Source organism: Channa argus, chromosome 1 (genome assembly GCF_033026475.1).
Source record: "Channa argus isolate prfri chromosome 1, Channa argus male v1.0, whole genome shotgun sequence".
Classification (NCBI taxonomy): domain Eukaryota; kingdom Metazoa; phylum Chordata; class Actinopteri; order Anabantiformes; family Channidae; genus Channa; species Channa argus.
Window position 1 is genome coordinate 37315135 of NC_090197.1, and position 13000 is coordinate 37328134.

At 38.2% G+C, this 13000-nt stretch overlaps 1 protein-coding gene across 4 annotated transcripts in view; it reads right to left on the reverse strand.

The window, feature by feature from the left end:
• adam12b (ADAM metallopeptidase domain 12b) overlaps positions 1 to 13000 on the reverse strand; it is a 71976-nt gene that overhangs the window by 56323 nt on the left and 2653 nt on the right. For all 4 annotated transcript variants that reach the window (XM_067517947.1, XM_067517965.1, XM_067517956.1 and 1 more), the window contains exons 2-3: positions 3037 to 3158; positions 917 to 990 (exon numbers count right to left, since the gene is read on the reverse strand). In XM_067517947.1, the coding sequence (XP_067374048.1) occupies positions 917 to 990; positions 3037 to 3158 (196 nt within the window). The remainder of the gene's footprint in view (positions 1 to 916; positions 991 to 3036; positions 3159 to 13000) is intronic.

The following is a 13000-nucleotide window of genomic DNA, read 5'->3' on the forward strand; positions in this document are numbered from 1 at the left end:
GAGTTATGGCTGAGGGGGAATATGATTGGGGGACGGTTGTTTAGTGAGTTTTCATTCATTCTTTCACATAATAGGTAATTAACTGAAATAGCTTCTGTAAAGATCCCTTTGTATTAAAAGGAGGAAAGAAGAAATATGTTAGTCAATACTAGAATTGTTTTTAAAAATTTGGTCAACTATGAGTGTTTTCCAATTTAAAACTTCTGCTACGGTTCTGCAGTCTGAAAATCTCATCAGTCCGGTTTGCAGTAGTTCTAGTTACCCGTAATGGAGGTCTGCCCAGTTGTGAACCACGTCCATCAGTGCAGTCTCATTTTCTGTATCCCTAAGGAGCTGGGTAAAATATGTCTCCACACCCTGTGAATATGAACTATTGGCAGAAACAAGAACTAAATCTGAAATGCTGTCATTCTTGTGATCCCTCTTGATAAATTCCCTCAATAAGCAACCTAGCTTTTACACCCTGGAAACATTCCTCTCTATATTGAGCAGTTTGTACATGAGTATGCATTTGCATCTACCACCCCTTGTTTCACAGTTAAGTGTGTTATTTTCTGCAGTATGGAGGAGAGTGCAGTGATTAGTGGAGAAACAAAGGAAAGGAGGGGAGGACAAGCATGTTCTTTAAGCTCTCTTCTGCCTTATTCTTTATCAACTTTCATCTCTCTGCCTTTCAGAGAGACTAAACCATAATAGTCCATTCACTAGGTAAAATATAATTTTCTCCTTCCTTGAGTCGATTATCATGGCCCATAGCCATACAACTTCTCTTACATATGTAACTCCATCCACCCTCAACTGGGTGATATATTAGGTTTATTGTACTGTATGTACTGGATATGTACTGTCCACTGTCATGAATGAACAAAAAAAGTGAGGAAAGGTACAAATTCAAAGGAATCAGAGGAAAACTCACTCATTTTTCTTTAGTAACAGGATCAGTTGTTCACCTTCTGCATGTACCAGCAGCTGGAGGGATGCAGGATAACTCTGAAACACAAAAAGATGATAGGAGTGCTGAGGTGGTGCCCGGATCTTGCACATCCTGTCTGTGGATAAGCACTTGTTTTTGACACACTGGCAGTATACAAGTCAGGATGTGACACGGCACAGGAAGAAAGCTTGTGCACCCTACACTTTCCAAATCCGTGCATGGAAAAAAAGTAGGGACAACGGCTAGCTTCACAATTTGAACTTATACTACAGAAATGTAAGTAAAATATTAGAAATTAGTAATTATGCTACAAAATTATTATGGACTTGATTTCATACCTAACCTAGAACATGAGATCATCATTTGTTAGGGATCTTAGATTTGTTTGCCTAAAAGCTGTTGTACCGTGAAGGTATAAAGATTATATTTTGGTGTTACTGATTTATGGCTACAAGAACCTGGGAAATTAAGGTAATAAAATAGATTTTACCCACAATGCCAAATGTAAATATGGGATATAATTCTATATCAAATCTTAAAATGACATATATATATAAAAAAAATAGCTTTAAGATGATTTGTCACTTTTCACTAAATGTAGTTCTCAGTGTGAATCAGTGCTCTTGCAGAAAGACAGGAGCAAAATGGATTGTTGCCTGAGGCCAATGGCTTCATCAGAACATTTTTACAATATAGACCAAAAAAAGAAAGGCATGGAAAAATTAAAAAAGGATTCACATGCCCTAATCAACAGGGAGACAGAAACTGTCAGACGTTTACAGCAAGGGATGGACATACTGTAAGTGTATTTACTGTATTATCAGTTGATATTTCAGATGCTCTGTGTCCTTTTACAAGTGGCATTTCTTACTGTATGTCTTTTGACCAATGCTTCCAGGCCAACACACTATTTTTTAAAGGCAGTATTCAACTCAGACAGTCTGTGAATCCATGTTTGTGTAAGTTTGGCTTCAAGTATTGTATGTGTAAATGACTGATCACCCATCCAGCAAAGACATTAAGTAATGACTCTTCCATACTTCATAACTGGCATGATAACCTCCTACTGGCACAAGGAGCAGCTATCTAAATCTGTTATCTGGGGAGACCATAGTGCAATCGTCAATTGCCCTAACAGTCATTTTAATTTGAACAGGGGTCTGTTTATAGTTTATATATGCCCAATGTAAAACCACTGCATCTTTTTAACAAAAATGCCGTATGTGAGCATTTGCAGGGGATTTAACATATCTAGTGTGGTTGAAAACAGGGTGCATAATTGGCTCCATAAAGCTAAAATTTTAATTTCCCTCATGCATACGTGACATGTTTGTAATAACCTATTCATGTAATTAACATTACTGCCCTTTTTTGACTGACTGACTTTCAGAAAAGAGCATAAGGCTAAAAAAATAAAACAAAATAAATAAAGAAAAAAAAACAACTTCCTCAGATGGTGACTTCCCTGCAGTAGGAAAAAAAATTCTGATTGCTCAGGGAGTTCTCAGCACCTACGCATTTCCCTCCTCTGAAAAAGTTTCTTCAAGCAATGGAGTTGGATGCTGAATTTAAACAAACTTTTTTTATTTCCAGCTGTAGTTAACAGTTGGGACAGACTGGTTTTCCCTTCCTGAGGACAGAGTGTACAGAGTCCAGAAAGGGGTGATATGAATGCATGTCGTACGTGTATGCATCTTCTAGTCTGAGATGTATCTTGTAGTACAGAAAATAAATCACTTATCAATATCATATTTCTAGTCTGCTGCCTTGACAAAGTTGAAAGCCTGACAAGTTTTGGGAATAATTTTACAAAATGTATTGCCTAAAGGGAAGATCGTATTCAATAAACAAGATGACATATTCAAAACAAATGGGAGGGAATGAAAAAAAACAACAACAGTGAGGATAATCCAAGCTAAAGAAGGAAATGTCAGGAAATCACACATGCTGGGAAGCAGACAACATAGGAAGGAATTATGTTAAGCAAAAAGCCAAACATCCATTCTTAGCTGAGGTCTTAGAAGCAGAGTGGTATCAGTTAGTAGGCACAGCCTGCTTATTATCATTAAACTAGACATGTTAAGTGACAATGAGAGTATTACCCCGGCTGTGAGCTGACTGAAAGGTCTGTGTTCTTTGCCCTTTACCAACAGAGGTATGGTGGTCAAGAAGCGTTCTGGCTTGATTGCTTCGCCTCGTTGTTTAGCCTTGTCTGGACTACTTCCTGTAAAAAGATCATCAGTGCAGATTAACTTGACTTATAAATACATCATCACATCCAAAAGTAGACTTTGTTAAAATGAAGTGCAGACTAATGGGTTAGCAATATGCATCAACATAGGTCTGTAATATCCTTAATAATTCAAGAACACCAATTGTAGTTCAGGAAGACAAAAAACGAAAGCAGGGAAGCCTCAGACACAGGGCGCAGCACTACGCTAAAGATAAAGAGCAAAACCACTCTTATTCCTGTAAGATGTGCTGTCCCTCAGAGGCCCTCTGCAATAGGACCACCACTGCCACAGACAGACCATCAATAATAGATGCTTTCACACAGTTTATAAGAAACTCAGCCTTTACAATGTGTGCAGACTGAAACGGAGTAAGAAAAATAACTGGCAGGATAAAATTGTCTTTGTTTTTCTCTATCACTGGATATAATGGGCCAGAAAGTGTCACTGCAGTCAACAGTTTTCTGTCTTCCTTCCTCTTTTCCACTTTCTATCTTAAACTTTGTATTTTTCTACAGTTCTAAACTTGTACAGCAGTAAAATATGCAAAGTTAGAAGCCAATTATACTAATCAGCTGTTAAATGACATTCGAGAAGCAATCATTTGGGAAGCAAACTGCACAGGATATATAGTAAGCATAGCATAGAAATACATATAACAAACTGGATCAGTGGCTTCAAGCTATGGGAATTATAGATACAACTCCCTCTTTTCTCTCAGTGTAGACAACTGAGGCTGTCCTTAAATCTCCCACAGCCTCACTGAGCATGTCTGTATTGTAGCAGGCCCAGAAGGATTGATGTGAGGCCCAATATCCAGAGAGTAGCTGTGGAGATGGAGTGCAGGGGGACGGTTAGCGGGAAGGGGAAGGGTTGTTTGAGGTTTCACAGTACTGTTATTACAAAGGATGAACTGAGGGAGTGTGCTGCGTCTCTATTAATGTACATCGAAGGTGCAGGGCTTTTCGCTCACGCCTGCATGTGGCATGTGTAGCGTCATGCAGGGTAAATCGAGAGCTCAGTAGCACATAGAGCAGGAAGGCTACTATCTGATATATTTTGTTTACTTCCCCCCAGCTGGAAATGTTTTTCTTTCAAGCAGAGTCTCTTACATCTGACCAAATTCAGCTCCTGGGCCACCACAACTGTTTCTTACAACTTCAAACAGTGTGTGAAAATGGTTGCCCTGTGCTCTCAGTGTGGCCCAGCCTCTCGATTTTTCCAAGTGCATAATAAGCCAACAAGGGCATAAAAGGGACCTCCTATATTTAACGGAATATTTGAACATGTGCCGGCAGTAGTTGATTTTAGTAGTGCATGAAAAACACGTTAGACAGATGGAGCAGCATGACTGAGACCACAAGCTGTGGCAAGAGTGTTGTTAAAGAGGAGCTGTAAAAGAAAAGAGAGAAAAATGCCTTGCTATTAAAAGACATCCAATGGTGTCCTTCAAAATTAATTTAGATCTCACAGCTACTGAATTGGCTTGTGTTAATTAAACAATACCATTTAAAAGGTGGATGGAGAGTTTAAGAAAACACCGAAGGTAAAGGCGTGCTTTCAACACACCATTTGGAGGACAACTATACCTGAAGACAGGCGCTGCTCAAATATGCAGAGAAAAACATGCTGTCATGGATGGGGATGGGACACAATGAAGGGAACACTTCCCTCAAAGGAATTCATGCTGTTGCATGTTAATGCATGTTTGTTACCATGGAACATGATATAAGTGGTGTGAACAAAAATGAGAATTTCAGAGAGAGAGGCTCACATTCAGTTAACTTTTTTAAATTCTGCACACTCACTGTATGAAATGAGAAAGCTGGTTTTCAAAAATTACAAAGAATATCTAGCCCCCCAATTTGAGGGTTTCAGAAATTGTTGAACAGTAATGGCCTGACAGCCATTTTGCATGAAGCACACTGGCTCCTCTAATATGTGAATTAATGTGTGTTTACTGTGTGCGCAAGGGAGCTGAATGCTGTTTGAGTGCTTGTCAAAGTTATGTGTGTATTAGGTTTTAGTTTTAGCTTGAGTAAAGATTAAAATTAGTATGCAGCATCTATCATTGCTCACCAAAAGAAGCATTCCCTTCAAACAGCAAAGAAACATGACATTCATGATCATTCTCATGGGCTTTATCCTCTTTGGAAACCTTTGAAATTTAAACTGAAACTGGGTTAATCCCATACTGTATGTTTTCTGGAGAGTATCTTGATTGCTAAGCCAACCACAGTTGTATCCTCATATTGGACACTAGGGAGAATCAGCTGCAGGTCATACATCTAAAAAACACAAGTTCTGTTTGGGAGCCAAAAACATTTTCTCCACTCTCTCTTTAAATAGCCTTACCAACCAGATCTCCTTTAAAGCTAACTCGATTTTGATGATCTAACAAGGCAGATTTTTTTTCCCTGCCATTTTAGAATTCCACCCAAAGCATGGGCTGCATTACCCATTAAATGGTTAGTAATGTGAATTCAAACAGGGGCTGATGTCCACTTTACTCAGCAGGGAAGTGACACAGCTAGCAAAATAAACAAACAAAATGAGCAGCGCTTACTTCAGATGAAGGCACAGCTGGACTCAGGACAAAATAAACCTCATTTTGTCCACTTAGGATGTCACCTGCTGCATTAGAGAGACTTCCCAATGACTTTCACATATATTTATTTATATGTAGAGTGGTATATGTATATGCACCATTATCAATTTTCTCTTTTACATTTAGCAGAAACAGAACACACTGCTTGATCACAAGTAATACTGTGTCTGCTTAATCAACAATTTTACCACAGGGTCCATCTTCTAAGATGAAAAAAAAAAGACTAAACAAAGTCAAAGTAGGCCGATGAAGGACATGTCTTTAAGAGAACGTATTTATGTTTCTGATTGTAACTGAACATATGTAGAAGAAATCACACACAAATCTCTTATAGAGGCTCCCAGTCGTTCTTCAATGAATTCAGTCTATAAACAGAGATTTGCTTTGGGTCTCCATGCTCACAACATACACAGTAACCACCATATCTCACATCTCTGCTTGGCCAAATAGCAGGCTTCCACAAACTGACTATTCAGCAGATTGGACAGACACGGTAAGGAGAGTTAACAGTGGGACTCCAGAATGCCCCTTTAATCCAAATAACTTAAAATAACATTGACATACTATGTACTGTATAACACAGTCTCTCATATATATATATATATACATATATATATATATATATATAGAGAGAGAGAGAGAGAGAGAGAGAGAGAGATCAATATCTATATATATCTTGATCTATATATCTAGATAGACATAGATCTATATCTAGATAGAAATAGTTAGATTTACTAATGTTAGAATTAGATCTTTTATGTTGCAGACTGCCAGACAGCCCCCATCTTTGCTGTTCTTTGCTACAGAAGTCTGGTCTCAACAGTTTTTGACTGAGGTCAAATATAAAAGCGATGATAGCAGGGCCACAGAGATGTGACTTTCCAGTTACTTCTCAACATGTGGAACAGAACTTTAATAATCAAAGATCACAGGATAAGAACTCTGATTATGGATCAGACAATGACAAAGATTTAGTGTTCAATATCTGCACAGCTGTGGCAAAACCAATACTCCTAGCATTCAATAAAACTGCCAAGAACCGTCTGTGAATGCTCTCAAAGTGAATCCTGTGTGAAACGTTAGTGAAGGAAAGGAAGATGATGGTGCCATGATTATATACAAGGAAAATGTCTTTTCAAAAAAGGTTTTGTGCCAAACTGGCAAGCAACACTCGGTAGAGGTGAACTCAGCTGTTGCAAATGGATTTGATGGAAAATCTAGATCCAACCCAGAACCATTTCTGAGAGTGCCTACTTTATTGATCACATATATTGATCGCAAAATGACAAGGTATGGAGCCACACTGTTTGGATCTGAGAAAGCTGTTATTATTAGTGTGAACTTTTTTTTTTTTAAGTTTTTTTTTTTTTAAGCTTTAGTCATCTAGTGACCTGACAGCTACAATAAATACATCCAGTAGAATATAGATGTTTTAAGGTGTCTACTTTTGTGGTAGGTGCACTTGTCGATTTAAGTTAGAGGAGGTCGATACCAATGCAGTGTCTGTCTGTTAAACATAAATGTACAGCCAGTCCTCAGATAACTTAGAAAAACAATGTACTGTACTGTAGCACTGTAAAATGGGGATAGAAATGCAGAAACCTTGTGATATACAGAGGAATAAGAGAAAAGTAAATGCAACAAAACTGCATCTATCTAAGATGCTACAGGTTCAAGAAACCAAGATTAAAGAAAGAAATCTGAGGTTTACAAATGCTAAAATGCTTCCAATTTTTAGGTCAAAGGGACCTTAGTGGAGATCTATGTATGACCTAAATAAGACAACAGATGCTACACCTATGTGGTGCGCTAGGACATAAGAAGCCCTTAAAGAGAATGGTTCAGTGTAAGACTCTGCAAAAAATAAAGTATAGCCTTCGCTTTAATTACAAACACTCTTTCCAGTGGACATTTATAATTCATTCTGTTAAAAGGGTCTGATGAATCCATTTTTATACAGTAAAAATGTCTGTTGCTGCACAGTTATTTTTTCAATATGATGTTCTTAGACTAATAGAAGGCATGCAAAGTAGGCAGCATTGTTTAAAACTTTGTAGAACTGTATCTCTCTGAAGTGCCACAGTAGTTACTTTGATGCATATGAACTGAATGTGGGCTCCAAAGGCAACTCAGTAGAAAAATGTTTTTTTCAAATTCAAAAATAATTCATGTATGTATGAATTTTTTCTCCATAGAGATTACACTTATTTCATCTCTGCATTTCATCTTGAGCATGATCAACTGGATATAGTATGTTAGTTCATCCTTTTCATCAATGAGATGGAAATTACAGTATATTTAAGTATTCAAGACACTGACCAAAATTTACAAGCACTTTAAATGTTGTAATACAAACTCTGAAAGCCCCCTTCAAATGTGTTAGCATTTATTTACACATACATTCACTTCTAAAAGTTTTTTTATAAAAAAGCTCACCCCTCTGAAGGATGTGCAGAGAGTTTTCTCATAAAGAAGCTTTAGGTAAAATTGTGTGCATTGAGTACATTTTCATCCCTTTAGTTTTGCTTCTCTACCACCACACGTAAAGGCACATGTAAATGTGTAACATTTTGCAAAGCAATATGAAATACGGGTTTACATGATTGACAAACCAGGCTGAGAAAATTGGGGGCTTCTTTACTGCCTTAACAATTCCTTCAATTATCAATCCCCCATCGCTTAGTCACCCATGTGATGACACATTGGAGTTATTAGTGCTGAAGTTGAGAAGGTGTTAATCCTGGATGTGGAACCACCACAGAAAAATGGTAAACGGTCTTGCCCAAGGACACTTTGACCCATAGACAGTGAACCACTGACAACTGCCATACCAACTGCACCCTTAAAAAAAAAGGAAATTCCAGGTTGATTAGCATTTACCCACATTAGCAGAAATTGACAACTTGGTGCATGTATATATTTAACATTCCAAACAGACCAGTCGATTATTGGTCTGATAAACTGAGGTACAAGGCCAGCAGCTCACTGTGAAATGATGGTAATATGAGACTTGGGTCAGTGAGATTTGCTTGTGTGGCCCATTCCCATCCAGTGGGAGCAACAGTGCAAAAGACAATTCCCATCTTGTCCAGCACAGATTTAGGCATTATGTCTCAGAGCAATGGGGATTTCAGCTTGGAGGATTTGGGGATTAACAGGAACTTATCACACATGCTGAGTCACCTAACATCCATTCATGGGAGAGATGGAGTTCAATGAATATTCATTTTCAGCCTTGTTAGTACCATGGCTATATGGTAATATTAGTTTGTCCTATTAGGTTACTGGCTGGAATGCTGTGAAATTTTTAGAAGACATCTCCGATTCAAACAAACCCTAATGCATCACATTGACGAAATTTGGATTTTCTATAGATTTTTTCCAATAGTTTGGTTTATGAATACAAGGCTGATAATATTCCCATCACCTGGAAATGTATTTTGTGTAAAAAAATGGTAACTATATCTGCTAAATTATTTGCCCACATGTTGATTTGGCAGAGGTTTTACACCGGATATCTTTCCTGATGCAACTCTCCCCTATTTCTACTCAGCTTGGGACCGGCACTGCATGGCTGTGCAAGGTGATGGGCGGGGGTTCAGTGTCTTGCCCAGAGACACTTTGACATTCTAGAACATCCTAGAAAAGATGTTTGCATGCTCACATTAGCATTTAGCTTAACGCACCACTGTATTTATGTAAAGCATTACAGAGCCATTAACTGACCCAGGGCGATTTATTCAATATTACTACATTTGTACACAGCAAAAAAAAAAAAGTATGTTTTCGTCAGCATTTTGCAAAACATGTCAGGGTGGAAATTCATGTATACACAGGCATATACACAAACATACAGTATATAGGGATCAAGAGGTCCTAAATTGCTTCAGACAACGCATACAACAGCCTCTGCCTTACAGGTCTTCCTTTACAAAGGATCTTCACTTTATATAATATTCTCTCAAAATAGCTTCTATTGCTTCCATCAAAAGCTTCCACAAACCATGCCAGGACTCCAATCAACAAGGTTTCACAGTACATACACAGACACAGTGGTGTGATGACCTTTATATTGTAAAATTATTGATGTAGGGAGACCTAGCGGTTCAGTGTGCTGTGCAGCAGTAAGAGACTCAAACCCAAATCCGGTTATTGCATCAATCCACTTTCCTGTGCTGTCCTTACAATACAAGCAAAAACCATTACAAAGATGAGAAGAGTGCTCTGTCAAAGAAAACTAAACAAGCAAACACAGTTCTAAAGAATTATTACTGTATATGTTCACCACCTCTTTCGTGTAAGACAAAATACAGAATTTCTTCTGCTACACCTCAAGCCACTCATTAATTTTAAATGTGTGAACTACAGTACATCTGTGCACTTTGCGCAAATCTAATGTCTGCCTTCATTCTGCATCGTAGCATAAATATCAACAGCTTTCTTTTCAGAGATATGCTGTGACGGTAATGACTCCATGTTTCTTCTGCTACACATCTATTCATTATTCCTTTCTTACACCTCTTTGCTTTAGAAAAAGTAATACTTTTTTACTTCATTTCAGAAAAAAAAATTGTCTTGTCCCCCATACATTTCGGAGCACAGGAAGTATGGCGCATTCAATCACTGAAGTAAATGAGAAGGAGGTAGGTGCTGTTCCACCTGTCTCTATGTCCCTTTTGGTTCTCTAAAGGCTAATGCAAAGTGGAGGGGAAACACACCTACCCTCATTTATTGCACCTTTGACTGACAGCTATCTGTCAGGGTTCTAAGGGTGAGGGTCAGCAAAACAGATTCACAATACATCTCTCACTTTTCTTTCTCTTTCATCTTCCCTTTCTCTCTAATGGGATCTTGAATTGCTCAAAACCTTTTTCCATGTGTGCATGCTTAGGTTCTCAGCTTCTATGTTCTATATTCCATCCATGCATCCATTATCTGTAACTACTTAGCCTGTTTAGTTTCCTGGGAGGCCTGGGGCCTATCTCAGTTGTTAATGGGTGAGAGGCGGGGTACACCGTGGACAGACAACCATTCGCACTTACAGGCAATTTAGTCACCAATTAACCTAACATTCATATCTTTGGATTGTGGGAGAAAACCAAAGTACAGTACCCCAAGCATGCATGGAAGGAACATGCAAACTCCTGAAAGAAAGACCACAGCTGGCTGGGAAATCCAACTGGGGACCTTTTAGCTTGGAGGTGGCAGCCCTGACCACTCCACCACTGTGCAGCTCTGCATCTACAATATGTTGCCATCTCAGGTTATCAACTTATCTATTATATCTGTAAGCTCGTCATCCTCAGGCATAGGAGCACATGGTAAGCAGGAGAAAGCTAAATCACACTGATGGCTATAATGACCAATGACGCTTAACAGAGAGGAGACATTTCTAACGGCGCTGTCGTTCCCTAGTGGCCCACAAATCAATGCCAGCCTGTCCTCAACATGTCGAATGCCAGCCACCCCAAAGGTTTAAAGAAAGACCACAGTGAGGTTATTTCTTAAATTATTATTTCAGAAAGGGGTTCTTTTAATCTATGTTCCAGAGAGGAGGACGGGTCTGAGTTACATTCCAGGAAAAAGTGCGGAAAGATGCTGGATGGTCCTCAGAGACCAAAGTGAGTGTGTGAATTTCTTCGTATTCCAGGGTGCTCCAGGCAGGTGTTATCTCTCCTCACCAGTCTGTTTAGATAACACAGATATTCTAATCTTTCTAATTAATTCTGTCTGATGCTGCAGTCCGACCAGATGATATCCTCAAATCTAATCCAGGTCATTTGCTTCAGTCTCTAATTATTTATTGAGCTTCCTCTGCCTACCAAAAAAAAAAAAAAAAAGACCCCCAGTTTATATGCAGAAGAGAGACAGACAGAGACAGAAAGCCACAGACAGAGCAATTCATCAGAGATTTGTGAACAGAATCTGCTTCATTCTTTCTCCTGTATAAGTTCACAAGGCAATTGAGCTCTAAAGGTTATCACATTTTAGGAACTAATAAAGTTTTTTTTTCCTTCCCCGAATCCACTGGCTAGTAAAGTCATAAACATAAACAATCTTTTTTGCAAGTTTTAATAAGCAGACAGCCCATCCAAAATTGGTGTAATTAAATTTTGCAAATGTAATTACGCCAACCTTTATACAGAGGCAGTTCTTTTAGCTTTAAACAAGAATGTTTTGCTATTTCATGTAACATCGGAAGAGCCACCAGTCAACCTTTCGATAATTGTAAGGACTCATTCTGAAGTTAGGATAACAGCTATCATACAGAAGCCAACATTTTCTTTCACATTTTAGACAATGGAAGACTGACAATATAATAGTAAGGTGCATGTAATGTTACAATGACATAGATTCTGTAAGAAGCCTTATTTTTCTTTGAAAACATTTGACATTTAATTTTTTGGGGGGTAAGTGGGGAGGGGGGTCATTCTTCTAGGAAAAATTATCTGGATTTATTTAAAGAAAACCAAGTATTAACTTTTTGAGGGCTTTCACTTGTTGCTTACTTACTATAACATTTCTTAGCAGTGTAATATTAATGGTTTCAAGGCCAGACTGTATTCAATAAGACACTTTGAAAATTCTTCCTATTAACTGATGTACACGACTTCTGCAATCTCTATCTCAGTTTCTGAACTTAATTCTAGCTGAGCGTTGGCACAATACCATTTAAAGATTGAAATTTAGCTGGCTCTGGTCCACACAATGTGTTTCACTTTGCAGCACTCATGCTTTAGATGTGTCAAGTCATGGCATCTGCCCAAGTTTGTCTAACTCTAGCAGAGCATTCTTCACGATTCTGGCATCAAGCAACCAGTTGTGCAGGATTTTGGGCCACTGCTGAGCCAAGCCATTCTGGCTAAATGAATACCTAGCACTTTACACATACTTTTGCATTATGAGCTGCCTATTATTCCAAAGCATCTCATCTTTTTTTTCCCCAACAACTGAATAGCTTATATTCTGTTCCATTTTTTTTTTATAAATGCATTATGCACCTTCACTTCAATTTAAACAATTAAAAATGTACCAACAAGTCTTTCAAATCTAACAACAAAGCGCACAATGTGTGAAGATTTGTTCATGTTTACATGCAAAAAGACTTGTTTAGGACTATGGTAAGATTATGGTTTGGATTTAAAATAACTTACAAATTAAGGATAGGAATGGTTCATGTTTATGGGTAAAAAAACTAAAATTATTATGTTGGACAGAAACTCACGC